Below are 22,848 nucleotides of genomic sequence, written 5' to 3' on the forward strand. Positions count from 1 at the left end.
AATTAAGAATTGATGCCTGAAACTGTAATTGAGTAATTAAAAAATCTATGTCATAAAAGAGTCTGAGTCTTAAAGTGCAAATGATGAACAATTTTTAGTAAAAATTAGCTCATAGACAGAAATAGTATTAGACATCATTTTGGGGCAGTTTCCCCAATCCTATGCTTCTAACAATTCAAAAATGGCAAAATGTACAATACAACAGGTGAACCCTCACATGCTTATAACAGCATAACCTGTGATATCAATGAGGAAAATATCTGATTTACAGGTTAAAGATATTAACTTGAAAAAGGTACGTTAGAATTTCTTTTACCTCACATTGGGAGAGTGAACATTTCCTCCAGGTCCACAATTATGCAGAACAAGATAAGAGAAAAACACTGAGAGTGGACTTCATAACCTTTAAAGTCTAATGGTTTTAAAGAATTACATGGGGGAGTGGGAAGGGAACCTTCCCTATTCCCTCCAAAAAACAAAAACAAAACTCTAAGTTAATTATTCAGAGTACATAGTCTCAACAAGTTAAACATATTCTTACCAAAGAACATTGGAATATCCAACTTATCTTCTCTGTCTACTTTTCTCTTAATCATAACAATATAAACAGCATAGAGCATGGCTCCAACAAGAGACCAAATGGAACCTGTAAAAGTCAATATAATAAAGTATTTGTTCACGAACTCATTCAACACATACTTAATTAAAATCTGACACAGTCAGGTCCTATTTCAAGAAATGAGTACTATTCAAATATGAAAAGATAAAGTATAACCTACCTTATCCATGTCCTCCAGGAACACAGGAAGGACTTTAAAAGTATAAACCAACAAATACAAAATCATTCACCTTGATGATTTAACCAATCAGTTATACATGTAATACCAACACTTTGGTATTTAATTTTTAAGTGCATACTTCCTATCTTCCTGTACATAAACAATTTTGAAACCTGACACAGCCAACTTAACAATGTTTTCTTCCCACTCTAGGCTATTTATATTGTTCTCCCCACTGCCATGTATCATTTTAATACACATTCTACCACCTTCTTCAAGACTCTTTTAAAGTCCCACACTGTCACCAAGCATCCTCTTTCTACTCCACTAAACTTCCATCCTACTTTTCTTCTATTTTAGATAATTTAATACTTACTACAGTTGAATCTAGTATGATTTTATTCTCTAGGGGTTTCATTTTGTCAATCATACATATTGATTAAAAGAAAAAACTTCTTGACAACTACAAACACATAATTTATATTTTTAATGTTCTAAAATATCTAACATAATGTAGCACTAGCAGTTCCTTCCTATGTAATGAATATTGATTCTCTTTAATATATTAACTCACTCTCAAAAACATTTAAGTAAGCCTTTAAAAACAGCTATAATAAGGTGTTATTTGCCAAGTGACCACATTCAGTGTTTTAAATCAATTATCCTAAAGTTCAACATTTCATTTATTTTTTATTGCTATTAAAGAACAGCCTGTCAACAAAATCTCATACACAAAACACAAGTATTGTTTTAAACATACAGAGCTGCTCTAGATGAGAAAGAGCTAAGACAGTTCAAGAGACACAGCTCCCTGGGCACTATCCAGGAAGTTTAGAAAACATTATTCTATTCAATGGACTTTAAATATCTAAAGAAAGTATACAGGAAACCAAGGAAGCTGGATTCTTCTGTTAAATCTAAACAATGGATCAAAAACTAAGTGCTTACCATAGTAGTGTTTCAGGTAAGAATCAGAAGAGAATGACAAAATTAGTGGCTGCAAGCATGATGGGCAGGATATATGTATTGTCTCCATATCTCTAACAAGATGCTTATTACTTACAAAGGGAAAAACTAGGAGCTACATCAGAGCAACCTGACAGACATCACTTTAAAATTAATGTCATTAGTAACAGAACAAATAAATATCATGAGCCTTCTTGATATGATGGATTTGTCAGGACACAGTATCACTACCCTGGTATTCTTGCCAAAACTGAACAATACACATTTAACCATAAAGAAATACCAGAAAAATAAATTGAAGGACATTCTACAAAAAAAGTGGACAGTATTCTCCAAAAATATTAAAGTTATAAAGACAAAAAATGGCAGTGGGATGGTCACAGATTAAAGGAAACCAAGGAGACATGATATCTAAACGCAACGAATGATCTTGGACCAGAAGAAGAACATTAGTGGGAAAAAATGGTGAAATTTGAAAAGAACCTACAGACTAAATAAAAATGACTGTAATCGCTGTTAATTCCTGATTTTTAAACCTGTACTATAGCTGCTGCTGCTAAGTCACTTCAGTCGTGTCCGACTCTGTGCGACCCCATAGACGGCAGCCCACCAGGCTCCCCCGTCCCTGGGATTCTCCAGGCAAGAACACTGGAGTGGGTTGCCATTTCCTTCTCCAATGCATGAAAGTGAAAAGTGAAAGTGAAGTCACTCAATCGTGTCCGACTCTTGGCGACCCCATGGACTGCAGCCTACCAGGCTCCTCCATCCACGGGATTTTCCAGGCAAGAGTACTGGAGTGGGGTGCCATTGCCTTCTCTGTGTACTATAACTGTATGTTATAAACAGTTAAGAGAATCTGGGTGAAGGTTATATGAGAGTTTTGTGTTCTATTTTTTAATTTTCTTACATTATTTCCAAAGGAAAAGCTTTTAAAATAAAAGCCTTATTAGTGCCCACCCTCTGTGTGTATGTATGTGTGTGCACACGTGTGCATATGCATGCACGTGTGTGTATGTGCACACGCACAATGATATGCACAGGTCTTTCTTGTATACTCTAACAGGAAGAATTCAGAGTCAGATACTTACCTATTGTGTTTCTTCCAGGAGATTTTTCAGATCCTGACAGATTTACCAGCACAACACCTCCAATGCTATGAGAAATAACCGTCATTACTGATGAGTAACATAATAAATTCCTTTAAAAGACTAATCATAAAGATCAAAGTTATTTACAAGTAATAAAGACTAATCTTAACTTTAGGTCAAACCATCAAAGAATTGATGATTTAATTAATACTGAATAATATCCGTATACTATAAGTGCTGTTCTTGTATTAATTCATTTAATCCACATAAAATGACTGGCATTACCTTATAAGAAAGGTATTATTATCATTACCATTCCCATTTTACACTTGAGAAAACTAACGTACAAAAAAATGAAGTAACTTGACCAAAATCACATAGCTGGAATTGAAACGCAGGCAGTCTACTTCCGTAGTCTAGTGTTCTTAACTTGCTATGCTTATCTTCTGCCTTTCAATTAGGAAAAAGTCAATTTGTCATCTCTCCTTCAATCTTTTTTTTTTGAATGTACATGTATTAAACCCATATAAACCTAGTAATAGTAATAACTCTTGCTATTGTTATGCTTGTTTAGTCACTAAGTTGTCTGACTGTACAGCCCCATGGATTGCAGCCTACCAGGCTCCTCTGTCCATGGTATTTCCCAGGCAAGAATATTGGAATGGGTTGCCATTTTTTACTCTAGGGGATCTTCCTGACCCAGGGATCAAACCTGCATCTCCTGCATTGGCAGGTGGGGTCTTTATCACTAAGCCACCAGGTAAAATCAAAATTAACAGTAAAATTATTCTTAAATATTTAAATAAACAATTCCATCATTTTAATGGATAAAATAAGAACAAATAAAGGAGGCAGAGAAATCAGATGTTATTTCTTCATTCAACTGTTGCTTACTGAGCAATAGTTTGGGTTAAGCAAGGAACAAGAGAGATGTGATTCCCGTCCTCACGGAGCCTTATATTGTCTTTCTATTTCTGTGCATCTTTCTACTTTTATTAAAACAATGCAAAGAAAAGTTAGAAATAGGCATGAATTGTGAACAAAGCTGGATAAACCTCATTACTTCCCTAATATAAATATACTGTATTTTCCTAGTGTAAAAATTTGTCTGGCTAAATCATGGGCCAGTCATGTAAAAGAATAAATTTCTAGCATCCATGAAGTCTAAATGGTAAATCAGTTGGCTCAACCAGACTGCCCATGAAAACTACCACTGTCAATTTACCCTTGTATCTAAAAGAGAGAAATACCACTTATGTGACTGCCAAGAACCAGTCTCTATTATAATCACTTTTTATATACATCCTTCCAAACTTCAAAACAAAACTATAAATTAGATGATACTATCATCATTTTGTCATCAGGGAAATCCTCTCAGAGAGTTAAGGGGAAGTGGCCAGGGGCAAACAGAGCTCTGATTCAAAGCCAGCTCTGATAGCTCAAAAACACTAATCTTTCTGGTAAATTATTCTGGTACTTTCTCTGATTTCTGATTTTCTCTTACAAAAACAAGAGTTTCATCAAATCAATATATCTATTTGAGTACTGACTGTAAGCAAAGCCCTATGCTAGGCCTTTGATAACACAAAGAAGCAGAAAACAAGGATTTAGCCTTCAATGGTTTAAAATCTCCTAGGGAAGACAAGACAAATAAATACAAAGCTAAATAAAAATAAAAGATTTAAATTAGTTACTAATGGTACTTATGTATTGTATTGCAAATAGTAATACAAAATTGCCAGATGGCTTACACAGAAAATAACTAAAAGATTAAGGCTGAGACAATCAGAGAAGACTGCATGTTAGATTTCTATAAATGGGAGAAGTAAAAACTAAAAGCTAAACAAAAAGAGAAGTTTGCTTCAAGAAAAGGAAACAGAAACTTGGGAGGTTATGAGGGTAATAACATGCAGTTAAGCATAAATGTCAGTACAATACTTAGTTAAGTTCAGTCTCATGAATGGGAACCAAAGATCCTCCCCTCAGTTATGCTCCCTAGGAAGGTTTTGAAAACTAAAACTAGCCAAGGATGTGATGCAGAGCTGATGTTCATTTAAAACCTTCTTTTATCTTCATTTTCTCTGCCTATATATTATATTATAATATAAACTTCCCTCCTCTATCACTACCAGAAATGCTTTAAACACTGCATTTTTAAGAACAAACTAGCTATTATACTATATTCTTACCTTAAGATTACAGCTAAAAGTTTAGAAAGAGTGAATCTATCTCCACTGTTACTTGGAAACATTGCAGCAAGGATTAAGGTAAAAAGTCCTGTGGAAAGAAAAAGATTTTTAAAAAGATACATTTGCTTAAATAAATACTGTCAAAATTATTTATTGCCAACTTGATTGTTTAAATAAGTAAATTACTTATTACCTAACTTTTAAATCTTGTCATTTTTAAATGACTAAGAATACGACTATGACCTAGGCTGAAATGTTCAAAGACCATACATGGAAACAGCCTCCATATTAAACTATGTTTATCTCACCAATACAGATCAAGTACAGTCCTATTTATTTTAAAACTACTAAGAGAGTTAAACTCAGCATTCACAGTAATATTCTGACCTCATCATAATCAAGTATGTGTGCTGAAGTTATTTTTACAGCTCAAAAATACTTTTTTTATCTTCTAGACCTGGAAGTTGATTTAATTTTAAAAATAAAACACCTTTCATAGGGCAAATTATAGATCTGAAATAAGCAACCACATTTAGCCAAAGGGTTGAAAAAAATATCCTTAGAAAGAATATGTGAAAGGAAAGTCAGCTACAATACAAAGGGTCAGCCTATAAAACTTTATATACAATGTATTTTTATTGCATAGAAAATACTGTAAAGTATTAGAAGGAATATAAACAGTACAAGGCTATGGTATAAACTTAAAGATTAAGTAGTAGTTATAATACATTAATATATGTTAAAAAGAATGAAATAATTTATAACAAGATAAAAATATTTATATGTACACATATATATCAGAAATAGGCCTCGAGTTATAATACATATAAGACAAATTTCTTACCAGAGGTTGAGGACAAAATATTAACTATAGCAACTTGTGTGTCTGAAAGTGCTTCTTGATATGATAAATTTGCCAAAAACCACTGAAGAAACAGAAAATAATGAAACCTAATAAATGACTTATTTGTATTTGTCATTATAATTTATAGTCCCCTCCTTCTTTTCTCCCGCTAAATACTATTATAAGAAGTTTTAAATTTTGTTTTGCATTGAAAAATCACAGGCCTAAAAAGAAGACACACATTTATATCAGACCAAAAATCTTTGCTATCCAATTTTCCTTAAGAAATGAACAAATTGGTTAAAAATTAGCACTCTTCAGGCTTCTTTTAAAATTAGGATAAATTTAATATCAAATCAACATTGAAATCTGATTTTTCTAAGCACTGATAGTATTAAATTTATCTAAGTCAAATTTAAGAGAAATCAATTGAACAGGTGATGCTTAAGGAGGTAGAACTGGCCAGACTGATACAGACAAAAGGCTGTATTCACTTTGGAAATTTTAGAATGTCCAAGAATACTGTGAATTTACTGGCTAACTGTGATTGTTCTCTGATTCTCAGTTTTGAGACGTAATACCAAAAGTTCTCATAGCTGGAGGTTTTCAAGTTATGGGAATTTTTTTCCCCCTTCTTTCTTCCCTTTTGCTCATCTAGGCTAGGGTATCCTTATATTCCCAACCCTGGGCCCACTTTGATTTAGAGAATAAGAAATAAGGCCTCTTTTGATGAAGCCTGATGTTTGTGTGTATGTGCATACAAAGTTATTTTCACTGCCATCAGATATTCTAATGCAATTTACAACTTATCCATTTTCTGTTGGTGGACATTTTTTGACTATTCCAAAAAATGCTACAAAGAACATTCTAGCATATGCCTCCTGGGACACATGTGCATGAGTGTCCCTAATGTAACATACATTAAGAAGCAGATTGGTGGTCTAAGTAAATTAACTGCTTGTCTACCTGTTTTCTGTTGCTTAAACAGATGGACTGGATAATCATGTTCTGCTGGAGAATGATTTGTCTCTGTTAAGGGAGGGACATCTCCTGATCTCTTTCAGAACTTTTAGTTAAGTGAGTGGTATTATTATCAGCATTTATATTTCAAAGAAGCAGTATAGACACATGATCTTAGCACACTGCTAGGAGGCAGCAGATGGTTGAGAGCCTAGAAGTCTCCATTCAGTCTACACTGTACTCTAAGCTAAAGCCAGACTGAAAGCACAGCAGAGACTCTGACATCCTAATTTCACTTGACTATCTAAATAAAAAATGAGGTTAGCAACTGGTAAGATGCGTAATATCAAATATATATGGCAATAGGAGCCACAGTTGCTTGCAGTTGATGCACTAAACAAGAAGCACAAGATTCTGCCCTTTAATTATCTTTTGGAGATTTTCTGCAAGAATAGGTAATGCTTATCAGATGATAATTAGCTTTCTTGACCTACTTTCCTTACCATTTTAATACTTAAATACTGTGCTCACTTTCCAAACAATCTCACTGCTCTCTGCTAATGCAAGATAAAGAAATAAAATAAAAACATTTAGATGGTAGGAATGCAAAGATTCTAACTACTCATCATTAGCTATGAACTCTTTCCAGAAAAATCTTCCCATTCTCTAGTTCTCCCCAAACTCCATTCTCTGGCTCTCAAACTCAAGACAGCCTCATCACAAAGGAAGACCATCTCAATTACCCTCCAGTAAAAATTATTTTTACAATGTTTCTCTTCATTATTTCAGAGTTGAGGACAACCACTTACTAATAATTGAGCTATCACAAATAATTTATATAATACTTCATTATTTCATGAGTGGTAATTAATTTTAAAATTAGCATAAAAGCTTGTGAGACCTAAATTGTCTTTTACAGAAAAAAAACTATAACACCATAAGCCCTAATGAGACAAAATAATTAAAGGAGGGCTGGCAAATACAGTAATTAACTACTTTTGAACTGCAATGTCCAATACAGTAGCCACTAGCCACATGTCACTATTAAGCAAATGAAATATGGCTAGCTTGAATTGAAATGTTTAGAAATTGAAATAAAAACAGAAATTGAAATGAAACAGAAAGAAATATTTTAAAATTGAAATGTTTAGAAGATTTTAGTACAAAAAAAAGAATGCAAACCATCTTATCCATCTTTATATCAATAGTATGTTCAAGTGTTTTATATACATACAGCGGATTAAATAAAAATATAGTATTAAAATTAACTTTACTTATGTGGTATGGATGGACCTAGAGTCTGTCACACAGAGTGAAGTAACTCACAAAGAGAAAAACAAGTATATATTAATAAATATATATGGAATCTAGAAAAATGGTACCAATGAGGCTATCTGCAGGGTAGAAACTGAGATGCAGACTTAGAGAGAGGACCTGTGGACACAGCTGGGGAGGGGAGAGTGGGACGAACTGGGAGGTGAGGATTGACATACATACACTACCATGTGCAAAACATAGCTAGTGGAAAGTTGCTATACAGCACAGGGATGTCAGCTCAGTGCTCTGTGATGACCTAAAGGAGTGGGATGGAGTGGGTGGGAGGGAGGCTCAAGAGAGAAGGGATATATGTATACATATAGCTGATTCACTTTGCACAGCAGAAACTAACACAACGTTGTAAAGTAATTATACGCCAATAAAAGAAAAACAAAGAATTAATTAAGGCCCATAACGCGTTACAAAGGCCAAAGATGAAAGACAGTATACTAAGTACAAAGCCTCATTATGAGCCCTGCAGTTGATGGAATACAAAAACTCATTTATGGTTGGCAAAATTCTAAAACATCTAAATTTTCAAATAATTCTCAAATAAGGATATAAGAAAAAAAATAACTTTCTCTTTTTTTAATGTGGCTACTAGAAAATTTAAAAATACATATATGACCTATATTTGAGGCTCACATTATATTTCTACTGAATAGCACTGCTCTAGACCTCAACTAAGCTTATCACTCTATTGAGTCAGGTTTCTAAAAAGTTGAATTCCTGGACTGTACTACTCTGACTTTCTACAGAAATGCCTTTACTAAAGATTAACATAGCTCCCTGCTCTTATATTAATTTACTTAAGGTTGATTTTTCAAAAAAGACTATTAAAAGTGGAAGCAATCCAACTGTATATCAATGGATGAACAAATAAAATGTGGTATATACACAGAATGGACTGTTATACAGCCTTAATAAGAAAAATATTCTGACACATGTTACAAATATAAACCTTGAAGAATAAGAATAATTTATTAAACTATGAAGTGAAATAAGCCAGTCACAAGAGGAAAAATGTTGTATAATTCTATTTAAATGAGGTACTCAGAGCAGTTAAGCTTATAGAGACAAAAAATAAAATGGTAGCTGTCAGCAGCTAAGGGAGGTGGGAAAGGGAAATTATCATTTAATGGGTATAGAGTTTCAGTTTTGCAAGATGAAAAAGTTCTCCTGACAGGCACTGGAGATGTTTGCAGAACAGTGTGAATGTATTTAATGCCACTGAGATGTACACTTAAAAATAATTAAAATAGTAAGCCTTGTGATATATATATTTTACTTCAATCTTTCTAAAAGGTTATTATCTGCGCATATCTACCTGTAAATCTGCTATACAGAACAATGTCTTGCTGCCTATGAAATTTATTCTCTCAGTTTTGAGTTGGGAAAAAGTTAACTTTATCAATAAAGAGAAGTACTTCTTTTTAATAGACAACAAACTATGTAAATCAGAAAGGTTTCCTTCTTTCCTTCCTGTCAAACTGCCTAGAGATAAATTGTGTGCTTTCTTTTAGTGGAAGTTCCTGACATAATCAACCCATTCCACCATCAGTTTGCCCCCTATACAGACATTCTCTGTTTAATCTGGTTCTTATCTCCCTCCTCCTTTTAAACTTTTACTATATAGATTCTTTGTGTTTCACCTCATGTCTCCTTTAAAAGTTAAGAGATAAAATTAATTAATTTTAGTCTTGGCTTACATTTAAAACAAAGAAATGGAAATCATAATAGTATAATCTAAATACATAAGCCTTTAAGTTAACCTTATTACATATGTAGTTACCATATTACAACTCCCAAAGATTCTTTGATTTTCATTCCTGAAAATATTAATCAAGGTATCACTAAAACAGAGGTTGTTCAGGCAGAGGATGGTGAAAAATTGGCTATGCAGTATATATGAAGTAAAACTGTAATGTAAAAAAAAAAAATCTAATAATCAGGCTAATAATATTGACATTAGCACTGCATCATTACCTAGTTTTTTTAAAATGCTCAGTATATATTTAAATCCTAAAGGTTCATACAAAACAACCTTGGAATAGGCTGAGTACTAAAATTCATTTTTAAACTGTAAATCAGAGTTTTTACTAACTCAGACAAGTTGTCTAATCCAAGATTAGCCTAAAATAATATTTTATTTGCTAAATGAATTTTTTATGTGAAACATTAAGCATATTTTTTGGTTTCTATATCAAAATAATTGAGAAGCTATAATACAATAAAATATTCTGAAAAAATGTTTACTATGAATACTTGTAAAATTTTGACCACATTTATATGGCTTCCCAGGTGGCACTAGTGGTAAAGAACCTGCCTGTCACTGCGGTAGACATGAAAGACTGGGGCTCAATCCTGGGTTGGGAAGATCCTCTGGAGGAGGAAATGGCAACCCACTCCAGTATTCTTGCCTGGAGAATCCCATGGACAGAGGAGCCTGGTGGGCTATAGTCCATAAGTTCTCAAAGAATCAGACACAACTGAAGCGACAGCACACATACGAATTTAAAGTAAAACTAAAAAAGCAATTATTTGAAGAAATCAATGCAGTCAATGCAAACTCTTACCTGGATATTTACTAGCATTTGTATTAATATATATCATAGTATAAAATAACTATTTATTATTCAAATTCTAAATATATATGAGTAGTTGTAGTGCACAGTATTTATTACATTCTTTCACATATGACTAGTAATTATTAACTTTAATACTCTAATTTCCCTCTGATGACAGATAGCAGAGTTTAGAGTCATGAGTAAGCAACCTAAATTGTCTTACACTTCCATAGTATATTGTTGGTATGTATACTGTCTTAAAATTCAAATTCCAAATATATAATACAGAGAAGACTTACCACAAAGCAAAAAAAAAAGCTAATTTTTGCTACTTGAGTTGCCGTAAGTTTCCCCACAGTTTTAAGTAAGGATTCTTGTTCTTTCACAGTAGGATATGACATGCGCGACAACTTAGCTTCCAATGCATGGCTTGATGGAAGTTGTCGAATCTCCATAATATTACTAAATCTTACACGAGACTTTTTGGGAACTTAAAAGGAAAAATATAGTACAAAATCATTAAACATTTCCCCTCACACCCAACAAAAGTTACAAGTTTTAATATAATGATAAATGCATATAATTTAATAAATCTATGATCACATTTGAACAGTAAAAAAAAAAGTTACATTATTATATGGGACAGCTCTGCTTATTCAAAAGAGTTTGCAGGAAAAATGTTTCCATTTATAAAACATTTTGAAGATTTTAAAATGAGACCAATATTCAAATAAAGTTTCTTCAACTGTATACACACACAACTGACTGATTCAGGATATTGTATGAATATTATTTTAGCATCTATGTTGTTCAGTCACAAAGTCATGTCCAACTCTTTGCAACCCCATGGACTGCAGCATGCCAGGCCTCCCTGTCCCTCACCATCTCCCAGAGTTTGCTCAAGTTCATGTCCAGTGAATCGGTGATGCCATCCAACCATCTTGTCCTCTGTGGCCCTCCCCTCCTTCTGCCTTCAACCTTGCCCAGCATCAAGGTCTTTTCCAATGAGCTGGTTCTTCGCATCAGGTGGCCAAAGTATTGGAGTTTCAGCTTCAGCACCAGTCCTTCCAATGAATACTCAAGACTGATTCCCTTTAGGATTAACTGGTTTGATCTCCTTGCAGTCCAAAGGATTCTCAAGAGTCTTCTCCAACACCACAGTTCAAAAGCTTCAATTCTTTCACACTCAGCCTTCTTTTTGGTCCAACTCTCACATCCATACATGACTACTGGAAAAAACATAGCTTTGGCTAGGAACTTTGTCAGTAAAGTAATGATTTTAGAGCTCAAAAAAAGGAAATCTGTCACTGCTTCCATCTTTTCCCCTTGTATTTGCCATGAAGTGATGGGACAAGATGCCATGATCTTAACTTTTTTAATACTGAGTTTTAAACCAGCTTTTCCACTCTCCTATTTCACCCTCACCAAGAGGTTCTGTAGTTCCTCTTCACTTTCTGCCATTGGAGTGGTATCATCTGCATATCTGAGGTTGTTATTTCTCCTGGCAATCTTGATTTCAGCTTATAACTCATCCAGCCCGGCATTTATAGTAAAAGCTTATTTGGATTTTTCCTCATAGATATTCAATTTATCAGAATTATTTTCCTAGTCAAGCATGCAGAACATTCTTCTACAGTTTCATTACTTGCAAGAGAATATCATGGATAAGTTCTGCACCTTACACAGAAGCTGGCTTTCCTTATCACATTCACAACTAGGAAAACTCCTGTAATTCACTATCGACATCTTTGATGGCCTGGTTAGAGAAAATATTGTTCATTAAAAAATAAATCTCTGTTTATAATAACACCATAGAGATTTCTGGTATTTGGAAGCTATTTCCACTGAATTAATGAAAACTTCCAGTCAAACTACCAGACAACTATAGGTTGAACCAATATCACATGGAACAGAAGACCTGCCAGGTGATCTCAGGCAACCCACAGAACCACTAAGTTTTAGAATGGCTTGAATGAAAAGCTAAAATTTTCATCCATTTCTAAGTTATACAATTTGAAGTTTTGCTTACTTTTTTCAGTATCAATGCTTGTGTTCTCAGGTTTTTCACTCGGAAGATCATGAAATTTCACAGGAACATATAGAGGCTCACTCTGGAATGCAGCAAAAACAGAAACAAATATAAACAGCAAGTATAATATCTGATACACTGGCTAAATTTAAGTGAATGGTTTATAGACACAGATACCACCCAAAACAGAGCCTTTCACCACCATGCTTATACAGCATAATTTTCCCAAAATGCATTTTCAAGACTTAAAAAGGAAACTCAAATGATCCACTCAGGTACAAAGACAGAAAGAATAAGTTTAAAGCTTAGAAATGTAATCGGACAGCACTGGCACATTATGATATTCAACATTTAAATATCATAAAAGCAGACCTCTCTCAGCTAATAGATTATCTCCCATTCCTGTTCATTCATTCTTTTAAGATATATATATTGAGCTCCTACTGTGTCAGGTACTGTTCTAGGTCCTGGGGATAAAACAGTGAATAGAAACAAAATCTGTTCTCAATGATCAGTCAGTCTAATGGGGAAGGCAGAAAATGAACAGATAATCACATGTATAATATATATACAAATTTGCCAAATTGCTTCCCCTTACTACTTGAGTCACCTAAAACCAAAAATTCCTAAAAATCTTAACTAGATTAATAGATAGAAAAATAGCTTCCTCTTATCAGTTCTTACTTCTCATGTCCAGAGCAGGTAAACTTACATTTCTCATTAGTCCTCACAACTTTATAAAATGGAATTTTAAAGGAACTTTTCTAGAAGTTGAGATATAAAATAATTGAGTGGCAGACAACAGAATTAAAATCAGGTTTGTCTAACCATGCTCTAAAGATCTACATTTTTCAGTTCAGTTCAGTTCAGTCGCTCAGTCGTGTCCGACTCTTTGCGACCCCATGAATCACAGCACACCAGGCCTCCCTGTCTATCACCAACTCCCAGAGTTCACCCAAACTCATGTCCATTGAGTTGGTGATGCCATCCAACCATCTCATCCTCTGTCGTCCCCTTCTCCTCCTGGACTCAATCTTTCCCAGCATCAGGGTCTTTTCAAATGAGTCAGCTCTTCGCATGAGGTGGCCAAAGGATTGGAGTCTCAGCTTCAATATCAATCCTTCCAATGAACACCCAGGACTGATCTCCTTTAGGATGGAGTTGTTGGGTCTCCTTGCAGTACAAGGGACTCTCAAGAGTCCTCTCCAACACCACAGTTCAAAAGCATCAATTCTTCAGCACTCAGCTTTCTTTCTACATTTTTAAGTGGTTCTAAATGCCTCAACTGTTCTTGCAAATGTTTCTCAGATGCTCTGTATTCAAGGTACAATTCTCCAAAGACACTGTTTCTTAAATCAACAAAAAATATTTTTTATTTTTATTTAACTCCTGATACAGACTCTGTCAATTGAAAATATTCAGTAAATGAAGAGATAACAGGATTTGGAAATAGAGTCTCTTTATTGCATTACAGCATTTGACCTAAAACAATTTGACATGTCCATCTTACAGATAATGGCAAAACTTAGCAAAATAGTAGGCCTTCCCAGGTGGCACAGTGGTGAAGAAACATCTGCAATATTGCAATGCAAAAGACGCAAGAGATAGGGTTTGATCCCTGGGTCAGGAAGACCAATCCACTCCAGTGTTCTTGCCTGGAAAATCCCACGGACAGAGGAGCCTGGAGGGCTCTACAGTTCATGAGGTCGTATAGTTCATGGGGTCCCAAGAGTCAGACATGACTGAGCACAGCACAGCAGCAGTAGAAGAGTAGGTTGCCATTTCAACTCTTGTCTTCTACACTGACAGAGACAACTGATATTAGTCTTGTGTTTTCTACCCCTAGTTTTCTTTTTGCTGTTGTTATTGTGGGTTTTGTTTTTGTTTTGTTTTGTTTTTTTGCTGCGCTGCGCAGCTTTGTAATATCTTAGTTCCCTGATCATGGATCAAACACATATGTTCAGTAGTAAAAGCACAGGATCCTAACCATTCGACCATCAGGGAATTCCCAATTATTAGTCTTGTTGACACTAAAGATCGGAGAGAGAAAAGGAATGACACTTTCTCTAAGTTTAACAAACCCTGCTACTGCTAAGTCACTTCAGTCATGTCCGACTCTGTGCGACCCCATAGACAGCAGCCCACCAGGCTCCCCCGTCCCTGGGATTCTCTAGGCAAGAACACTGGAGTGGGTTGCCATTTCCTTCTCCAATACATGAAAGTGAAAAGTGAAAGAGAAGTCGCTCAGTCGTGTCTGACCCTCAGCAACCCCATGGACTGCAGCCTTCCAGGCTCCTCCATCCATGGGATTTTCCAGGCAAGAGTACTAGAGTGGGGTGCCATTGCCTTCTCTGTTAACAAACCCTACACTGCACCAAATAACCTATCTTGCAAGCAACCATAGTTCTAAGAGCCAGATGAACTAAAAGATAGTACTGTCAATAAGGTCACCAAGCTAGTACTTCATAAATTGGTACTAAATTTTAGAGTAACTTTAAAATCTTTCTCAAATAGAATAACATACTTGGAATGATACATTTTAAATAGATAACTTAGTAATGATCTAAAAAAAGTATTTTTACATACTGTCTCCAACAAAATTACAAAAGCTTAAATAGAGTTACTATGTTAATTCCTTTGTAAGCTTGTTTATTATCTGTCTCTCTCCCTTCCTCAAACACACACTGGAGCATAAGCTATACTTCAAGAATCTAGAAGAACTGTTTAATATATTAAGTGCTCTTAAAAATTTGTGAAATGAATACACAATCTGCTTACAGAGTCTGTTTCAAGTAAATGCATTTGCTTCTAAGTGATAAAATATAACAAACATGATGTGACAAAGTAAGAAACAAAGGACTTCCTTTTCTCTTTTCACTCCTTAACTAATTTCTTCTTCCCTTCTCCCCTTAGAGGTGGCTGAATTGCTTGCTTCTAGGCCCCAGGTATCTCTAAGGAAAGAACGTACCAAAAAAGAGAAAGTACCAAATTACAACTCTTGTGGAGAGCACCTAACATGGAGATATAACTATCTTAACATAGCCGTGGTGCTATCAAAGTTATTTCAGTCTTTCCCGCTATGGTCAACTCCACCCAGTCTCTCCCTGACGAGAAAAGACACACTTACCAAAGAACTATTCATAGTTGTATCTGTTGTGCAAGCAGCAAAGTACCCTTCAGCATCTGCAAACTACAAATTATGAGACATAAAATTTGATTAAACTCATGTTACAAAGTAGAACTGATGTGAGTCACAGCTCAAATCAGTAAGGAAGAGTCAATATAGAAAAATGGACAAGATATGGACAACTCACAGAAGAATTCTACTATGCAACAAATCATGAAAAAAATAACCAAAAACATGCAAATTAAACAAGATATCACTGCCTACCTATCCTACTGGCAAATCATTAGGGTTTTGCTAACAGTTCAATCTTATATACTGCTAAGAGACATGAATCAGATGAAACTACTATAGATACTAATTTAGTGAAAGGAATCAAAAGCTATAAAATCACTAGGTGTTTTACCCAGCAATTATGCTTTTAGGAATTCAGCCTAAGTAAATAACTACATATGAATACAAAGGCATTCCTATTTATTTATAACAAAAGAGAAAGTGAAAACACTCTAAAAATTGTTAGTTAAATAAAATAGGAAACAATGATAACAAATGTTTATTTGTCTGGAAAAGTATTCATGATATAGTAAATGAAAAATCAAGTCAGGTTAGAAAGCAATATATATACACCAAACCTATTTCTGCTACAAATCTTTTTAAATATATATATATATATATATATAAATAGGTATCTATGGATAGTATCAAATATTTATTGTGGTCTTAGAATGGCAAGAGTACAAATAGATTATTCTTATTCTTCCTGTTAACATAATTTGTCTCCAACAATGAACTTTATTACTACTGCAATTATAAAATACTTAACACTGGAAAATGTTTCAGCAATGTTCAGTTTCATAAAAAAGTTGTTCATGATATACGATCAAGCACAAAAAGCAAGTAATAAAACAGGATGTAACAGTACAATTTCATTTTTATAAAAAGTGAAACAAAAGTACACACATGTAAAAGAGTGACAGTATATATGCCAAAATACTGTCAGTGATTATTCTTTGAATGGTAGAATTCATTATTTTGTTTTGTTCCTCTATATCTTTAAAATTTTCAACAATGTACATGTATTAATACACATGTAACATATTCCTATATGTAATACTACAATGAACGTGCATTTCTATAATGTATACATCTTAACTTTTACAAAGTAAAAACTACACACATTCATAATTTTGGTAAGTTTTTGTGCGCAGGAGTATAATTTCTAGTCTTTACCTCAAAAATTACTGAAAAGCCTGATAAAAACCTAAAAAGTTCATTTCTCAAGCATGCATTCATTAGCTAAGACAAGAAATAATATTATTTTAATTCACAAAAAGTAGTACACATAAAAGAAAAGGATTTATGGAAATAGAAAATAAAACACAGGTTACCAGAAGCTGGGGGAAGGAAAGAGTGGGCATTCAAGCAGAGTTTCTGCTTGGGATGACAAAAAAGTTCTGGAGATGGATAGTGGTAATGGTTACACAGCAAAATAAGTGTACTTAATTCCACTGAACTACACATTTTAAAATGGTTAAAATAGTAAATTTTATGTTTTATATATATTTGATTACAATAAAAATAGGATAAAAGAACAAAATGATTAAAATGGTAAATTTGATGTTATGTATATGTTACCAAAATTTTAAAAAGAAAGAGAGGGATAGAGAATCTAAAAAAAAAGAAAAAGAAAAGAATTAATGTAAGAGATAGTTTTATATTCTTCATTATCAAAAATTGAGTTTCCACTACAAGGAAGATGTATCACTATATAAACTGTCATATTTTCCAACACTTAAAAACAAGCATGTATGTCACATTAATGAAAGAATATAATTTGATTAGCCAAACATCTGAAAAATGCCCTGAAATATGTTATTTTCATTTTAACATACAAACTTTCAATTATTTTTCTTCTATAATCAACTAATTAGATGATATTCATCTGGTCAGCAAATGACCAAAACTCTAGATACTCTTCTTATCCCTTCTCTTCCATCATTTTCTCCACATGTTCTGAACTGAACTAAACTGAAATAATATTTAACAACTCAGAGGATATCATGAGTTGTTACTGATTATGTACCTTTGATCTTTCACAAAATATTCTGATGCCAAGCTGATTAGAAAAAATTTAAAGTATCGACAAAAGTAAGTTTTTCTTATATCATGCTATTTTCATTCATTAACAACTTAAAATCTGACATCTTTCAAGAAACTAGTACTTTGAAAAGCTGAAAACCCCCTCTTCAACAAACACTTGAAATTTAAAACTTACAAAAGTAGCATGCTTTCCTCGAAATTCTTTTGTACACTGTTGTCTCCAAGGCTTCCAAACTATAAAGCCCAAAAGGTATAGAACAAACATAGATGTTTTTGCAAAGGTGCTGAAGAATGGTTTGTTGTACTGAGTAAAAACATACTGTGGAGGAAAACAGTTACACAAACTATGAGACAAACCTAGTTACTCATTTCCAATAAAATAAGATTATTACATGATTTTTAACTCTAAATGCTCATTTGGAAAGATCAAAAGAGATTACAAAATTATTTTTAATTCATTTCTGAATATTGTCTTTTTCTTACATGCAAAGCATAATATTTCTAAACAACTTGCAAAAAAAAGTTTTCAGTTTGCAGTGAAAACCTACTATGCAACAGCATCTATATTAGGGACTAAGGCAAAATAAGACAGGCTTTCCTGAGAGGAGATATCAAGATACAGATTTTATATATACAGATAGATATAGATACAAAGAATACACAGTGTAATATGCTAATACCATGACAGTGGGGTACAGGGTACCATGGGAATACCAAAGAAAGATCATTTTGAAGGTTATAGAAGTTTTCAAAAGAAGCTATTCTTGATCCATATCTGAAAGGCTAAATAATAGTCCAAACAGAGGAAATAGCACAAAGAAAGCCAATGGAAAAGTATGGGCTAATAAGAAAACTGCATGAAGTTTACAGTTATTAGGAAGTTATTAAAAAAAACACCCTGAAATTATCATCTTTGTTTGATTTTTTTAAAAGTATAGTTGATTTACAATGCTGTGTTAGTTTTAGGTGTACAGCAAGATGATTCAGGTTTATGTGTATATATATATATAAAATACATATTCTTTTTCAGATTCTTTTCCATTATAAGTTATTACATGGTATTGAATACAGTTCTCTGTGCTACATAGGATATCCTTGTAATCATCATTTAAATTGAAAATATCAGAAAGAACTCATAATTTTTATTAAAAAAAAAAATCCTAGTTATGTGCATTGAAAGCCCTAGAAAAAAATAACCCATAAGAAATGAGCACCACAAGAATCCAGATGATAATCTGTACCATTTTGAAAGCAAAAAAACCACTGATCCTTGAAGAAAGGGTCAAATCCAAGGCAGGAATATATGACATAAGTCTAGGACATTTTGTGTCAGAAGGCAAACAGGATGGGGTCCTACTGAAAAAGGACACTAGAGACAATTTAAAGGTGTTCTCACTGGCCAAAGATAGGGCAGTTTAAGCATCAAAGGGATAATAAACACAATCCTATTTCTTTTTTTTAATTTAAATTTATTTACTTTTATTTGGAGGATAATTGCTTTACAATATTGTAATGGTTTCTGCCATATATCAACATGAATCAGCCATAGGTATATATGTATGTCCCTGCCCCCTTGAGCCTCCCCACCTCTCACCCCATCCAATCCATTAAGTTGCCACAGAGCAGTGAATTTGAGCTCCCTGTGTCATAGAGCAAATACAGCCAATTTCCATTGGCTATCTAATTTTACATATAGTAATTAATAACCACAATTGTTTAAAACACATCAAACATACAAAAATCCATAAATGCATAATCATATACAAAAAATGCTCAATGGTTATTTCTGGAAGTTGCCAGGTAACATTAATTTAAAATGAATAAAGAAAAGGAATAAAGATTTATCCAAACTTTCCTATATGAACCATGTTTCAGGACAGCCAAATAGTAGTTGCAGAAAAGTTCTCCTTAAAGAATTCCAACTAATAAATGCAGAAGGAATGATCCTTAGAAAAATCAACATTTTATAACCTCTAGTGAAATACTCTATCTGGACAATAATCATATGGATATTCAACAACTACCTAAAGACTGATGAGGAACTTACAGTGCTCAAATTGGCATCATTCAAAGTAAGACTTGTAGCCATTACCGGCCTCATGTTGTGATGTCAAAGGAAGTAACCAACACACACAAAAAAACTAAACTATTTAAAACTAAAATAAAATTTTAAAGATAAATTTATTTCCTTATCAACATTAAACAGATTTCTTTGTAGTTAAACTACAGAATGCTAATCTTGAAAAAAAAAACAAAAGTTTGTAGAAGAGTGAAAAATCAATGGTCTAATGTATTCCAGAGTCTAATTCCAAAAAGGCTAAAACTTTATTCATCAGATACAATGTCAATGTCAACTATTTACTTAGCTACCACATGGGATGACCAGCAGTATCACACTGCTTCCTTTGACATTTAAGTTCATTTTATAAATGCTAGTCTTCCTTTTGCCTTAAGATAGCAACATGTAATTTGAAACACAGTAATTCCCGAAAATAAATTTTTGCAGAGATGATTAACTAAAGTGAATAAAGTACCTATACAAGTTGAAAGAAAAACTATCTTGTGAACTCAAAATACCACATTACTACCAATAGGTCATCAATAAAAACACAATAAAATTTAATTACAGGCAATCACTCTATACATGTACTTCACAGGAACGTTTAAATCAGCAAGCACATAAATGTCCATGCACCAATGTATGTGTACAATAGTGACCATACATGAAAACTCGGATCACTTTCACTCAATTGTCCAAAAGTATTTTCACTTTCTACTAAATGGTAACTCCTGGATGGTTGTTCCACTAGAAAATAGTATTTATAAAAAAAGAAATAAATTTAGGGGAAAAAAAAAAAAACACAAAAAACCCACAAATATTAAGAAAATAGGCATGTATCTCATTTTCTAAATAACCTCCTTTTAGGGATTTAAGAAAACTGCATGAAACAATAAAAACAGTATCCTTTCAGCTTCAACTTGAATTGATACTAGTTCGTTATAAAAGAAAATTTAACAATATTCAAAATACCGCTTAAGTGGGCATGAGAGACAGTAATGGCTAGAGATATAATGATATTTCAATAACACAGCAACATTCCTAGATAAGGCTTACATACCGAAGTAAGTTCTGAGGATGCAACCCATATCACATCAACAAGTAGGAGAATAACAATCCCAAGAGCCATTCGCTTTCGCTGAGTGAAACCACTGCTCTGGGAATTCATTCGGTTCATGATAAACACACACACCATTTGCAGTCTGTTTTTAGAAAAACACAGATCACATTAGAAAGGATCTTTAAAAAATAACCATATAAAAATGAGAATATAAGTACAACAGAAGTATGACATTTGTAAGCTAATGTTCAAAGTCATGTAGTTTTTGTAAAGTGTTGAATTTACCTTATTTTAAAGGCCTTTCTGAGATCTTGAAGAGCAATGCCTGAAAACTTAGCAGATCTGAGTCTAAACGGAGGTGAAGAACTCAGCGCACCTAAAAATCACCACAGAATAATGCTTGTGAAAACATCAACCACTCAAAATAAGACTCATAAGCTCTTTTTCACTCTTCACCTTTAAAATGAAAGCAAATGAAAGAATATCAAAGTATGTGAAATATAACTGACATTTTTCTCTACACTTATGTTATCTACTATACATTTCAAATTATACTCAAAGAACACGGTACAAAGAAAAAAAGCAAAATTCAACAAACAGCATATTTAAGAATACTTAACTAGTGAAGAACAGCTTCATAATAGTTTCATAAAGAGAACTGGATTCGCCGCTGTTGCTACTCTCCAGAGGTACCCAACCCCGGGACAGTGTCTAGACACTCGCCTGTTTCTAAGTGTCTTCTCCGTCCCAGATCTTGAGTGATCTTGGCAGATTTGAGAGGAAGTGATTTGTTTTGAGTATTGAGGGCATGTTTCCAAGCACCTCACATGGTCAAGGGAAAGGATCCTCCACGCTTCCCCCACCCACCCCTGTCACTGTGTCTACGATTTCGATCTGAAATAGTCATTCACGAGGTGGGTGGGGTAACAGCTGTTCAAGGGAATCTTACTTTTTTCCAGGAAGGAAAAAAAAAAAAAAAAAAAAGTTAAGGCAGTGACGTCTCCCCGGAGAAGATTAAAGCCCTGAGGCGGCGGCGCCGGGCAGCTTCCTCAACTACCAGAGTCTAAACTGGGCTCGCGCGCCCCTGTCAGCCTCCCCCTCAATAGGTCCCCAGACACTGTGGCCATTTCGGTCAGAGCACCTCGGCTGCTACCAGAGGCTGAAGAGCGGGGCTGTTCAGGGCTCTCGGTCCCCGGCTTCGGTTCCGAGTGATTTCGCGGCCCTCCTGTGCCTACTTACCTGGCCTTCCTGCCCCGGGATGGTGTCGTGGCGGCACCATGAGCGGACCCGGCCTGGACCCGCCGCCGCCCAGGGCCACGGCCGCGGCCTCAGACTCAGAGAGCTCTCTCACCGCCTGTCATTGCGCTACGCGCAGGCCCAGCCCCAGAAGCCGCGGTGGCCCTCGGGGCGACGCTGCCGATGCCAACCGGCTCCACTCGGTTCGGGAGGGCTAGGGGCGGGCGAAGGTAAGGAACCGCGCAGGCAGCGATGGCCGCGGAGGCCCGGAGCTGGACCCTGGCCCCGGCCCCGCCCCCGGCCGGCCAGCCTGCCAGCCCGGCCTGCGGCCCCGCCCCTCTCCCCGGCCCAAGGACTGTGGCGCACGGGTTTCGTCACGACTGCGCGACTGCAGGCCGCGGGAGGGTGTACCTCTAGGGTAGTTTGTCTATTGACTGGCGCTGGGCACAGAGCGAGAAGACGCCGCTGGGACGGCAAGAGAGGAGATGGGAAGAAGGGAAGCTGGGCGCGGTGGAATGAGAAGAGGGAAG

At 34.9% G+C, this 22,848-nt stretch overlaps 1 protein-coding gene across 1 annotated transcript in view; it reads right to left on the bottom strand.

Moving 5' to 3' along the window:
* The window catches only part of SLC35F5 (solute carrier family 35 member F5), a 37,862-nt gene extending 15,298 nt beyond the window's left edge, over window positions 1-22,564 (bottom strand). Inside the window, exons 1-11 of the mRNA XM_068967665.1 lie at window positions 22,322-22,564; window positions 21,368-21,458; window positions 21,083-21,224; window positions 18,139-18,282; window positions 15,867-15,929; window positions 12,740-12,821; window positions 11,010-11,200; window positions 5,867-5,948; window positions 5,023-5,110; window positions 2,834-2,898; window positions 542-646 (exon numbers count right to left, since the gene is read on the bottom strand). Coding sequence (XP_068823766.1) covers window positions 542-646; window positions 2,834-2,898; window positions 5,023-5,110; window positions 5,867-5,948; window positions 11,010-11,200; window positions 12,740-12,821; window positions 15,867-15,929; window positions 18,139-18,282; window positions 21,083-21,224; window positions 21,368-21,458; window positions 22,322-22,361 — 1,093 coding nt within the window. The 5' untranslated portion in view covers window positions 22,362-22,564. The remainder of the gene's footprint in view (window positions 1-541; window positions 647-2,833; window positions 2,899-5,022; window positions 5,111-5,866; window positions 5,949-11,009; window positions 11,201-12,739; window positions 12,822-15,866; window positions 15,930-18,138; window positions 18,283-21,082; window positions 21,225-21,367; window positions 21,459-22,321) is intronic.
* Window positions 22,565-22,848: the final 284 nt, after the last annotated feature.

Source organism: Capricornis sumatraensis, chromosome 3 (assembly GCF_032405125.1).
Source record: "Capricornis sumatraensis isolate serow.1 chromosome 3, serow.2, whole genome shotgun sequence".
Classification (NCBI taxonomy): domain Eukaryota; kingdom Metazoa; phylum Chordata; class Mammalia; order Artiodactyla; family Bovidae; genus Capricornis; species Capricornis sumatraensis.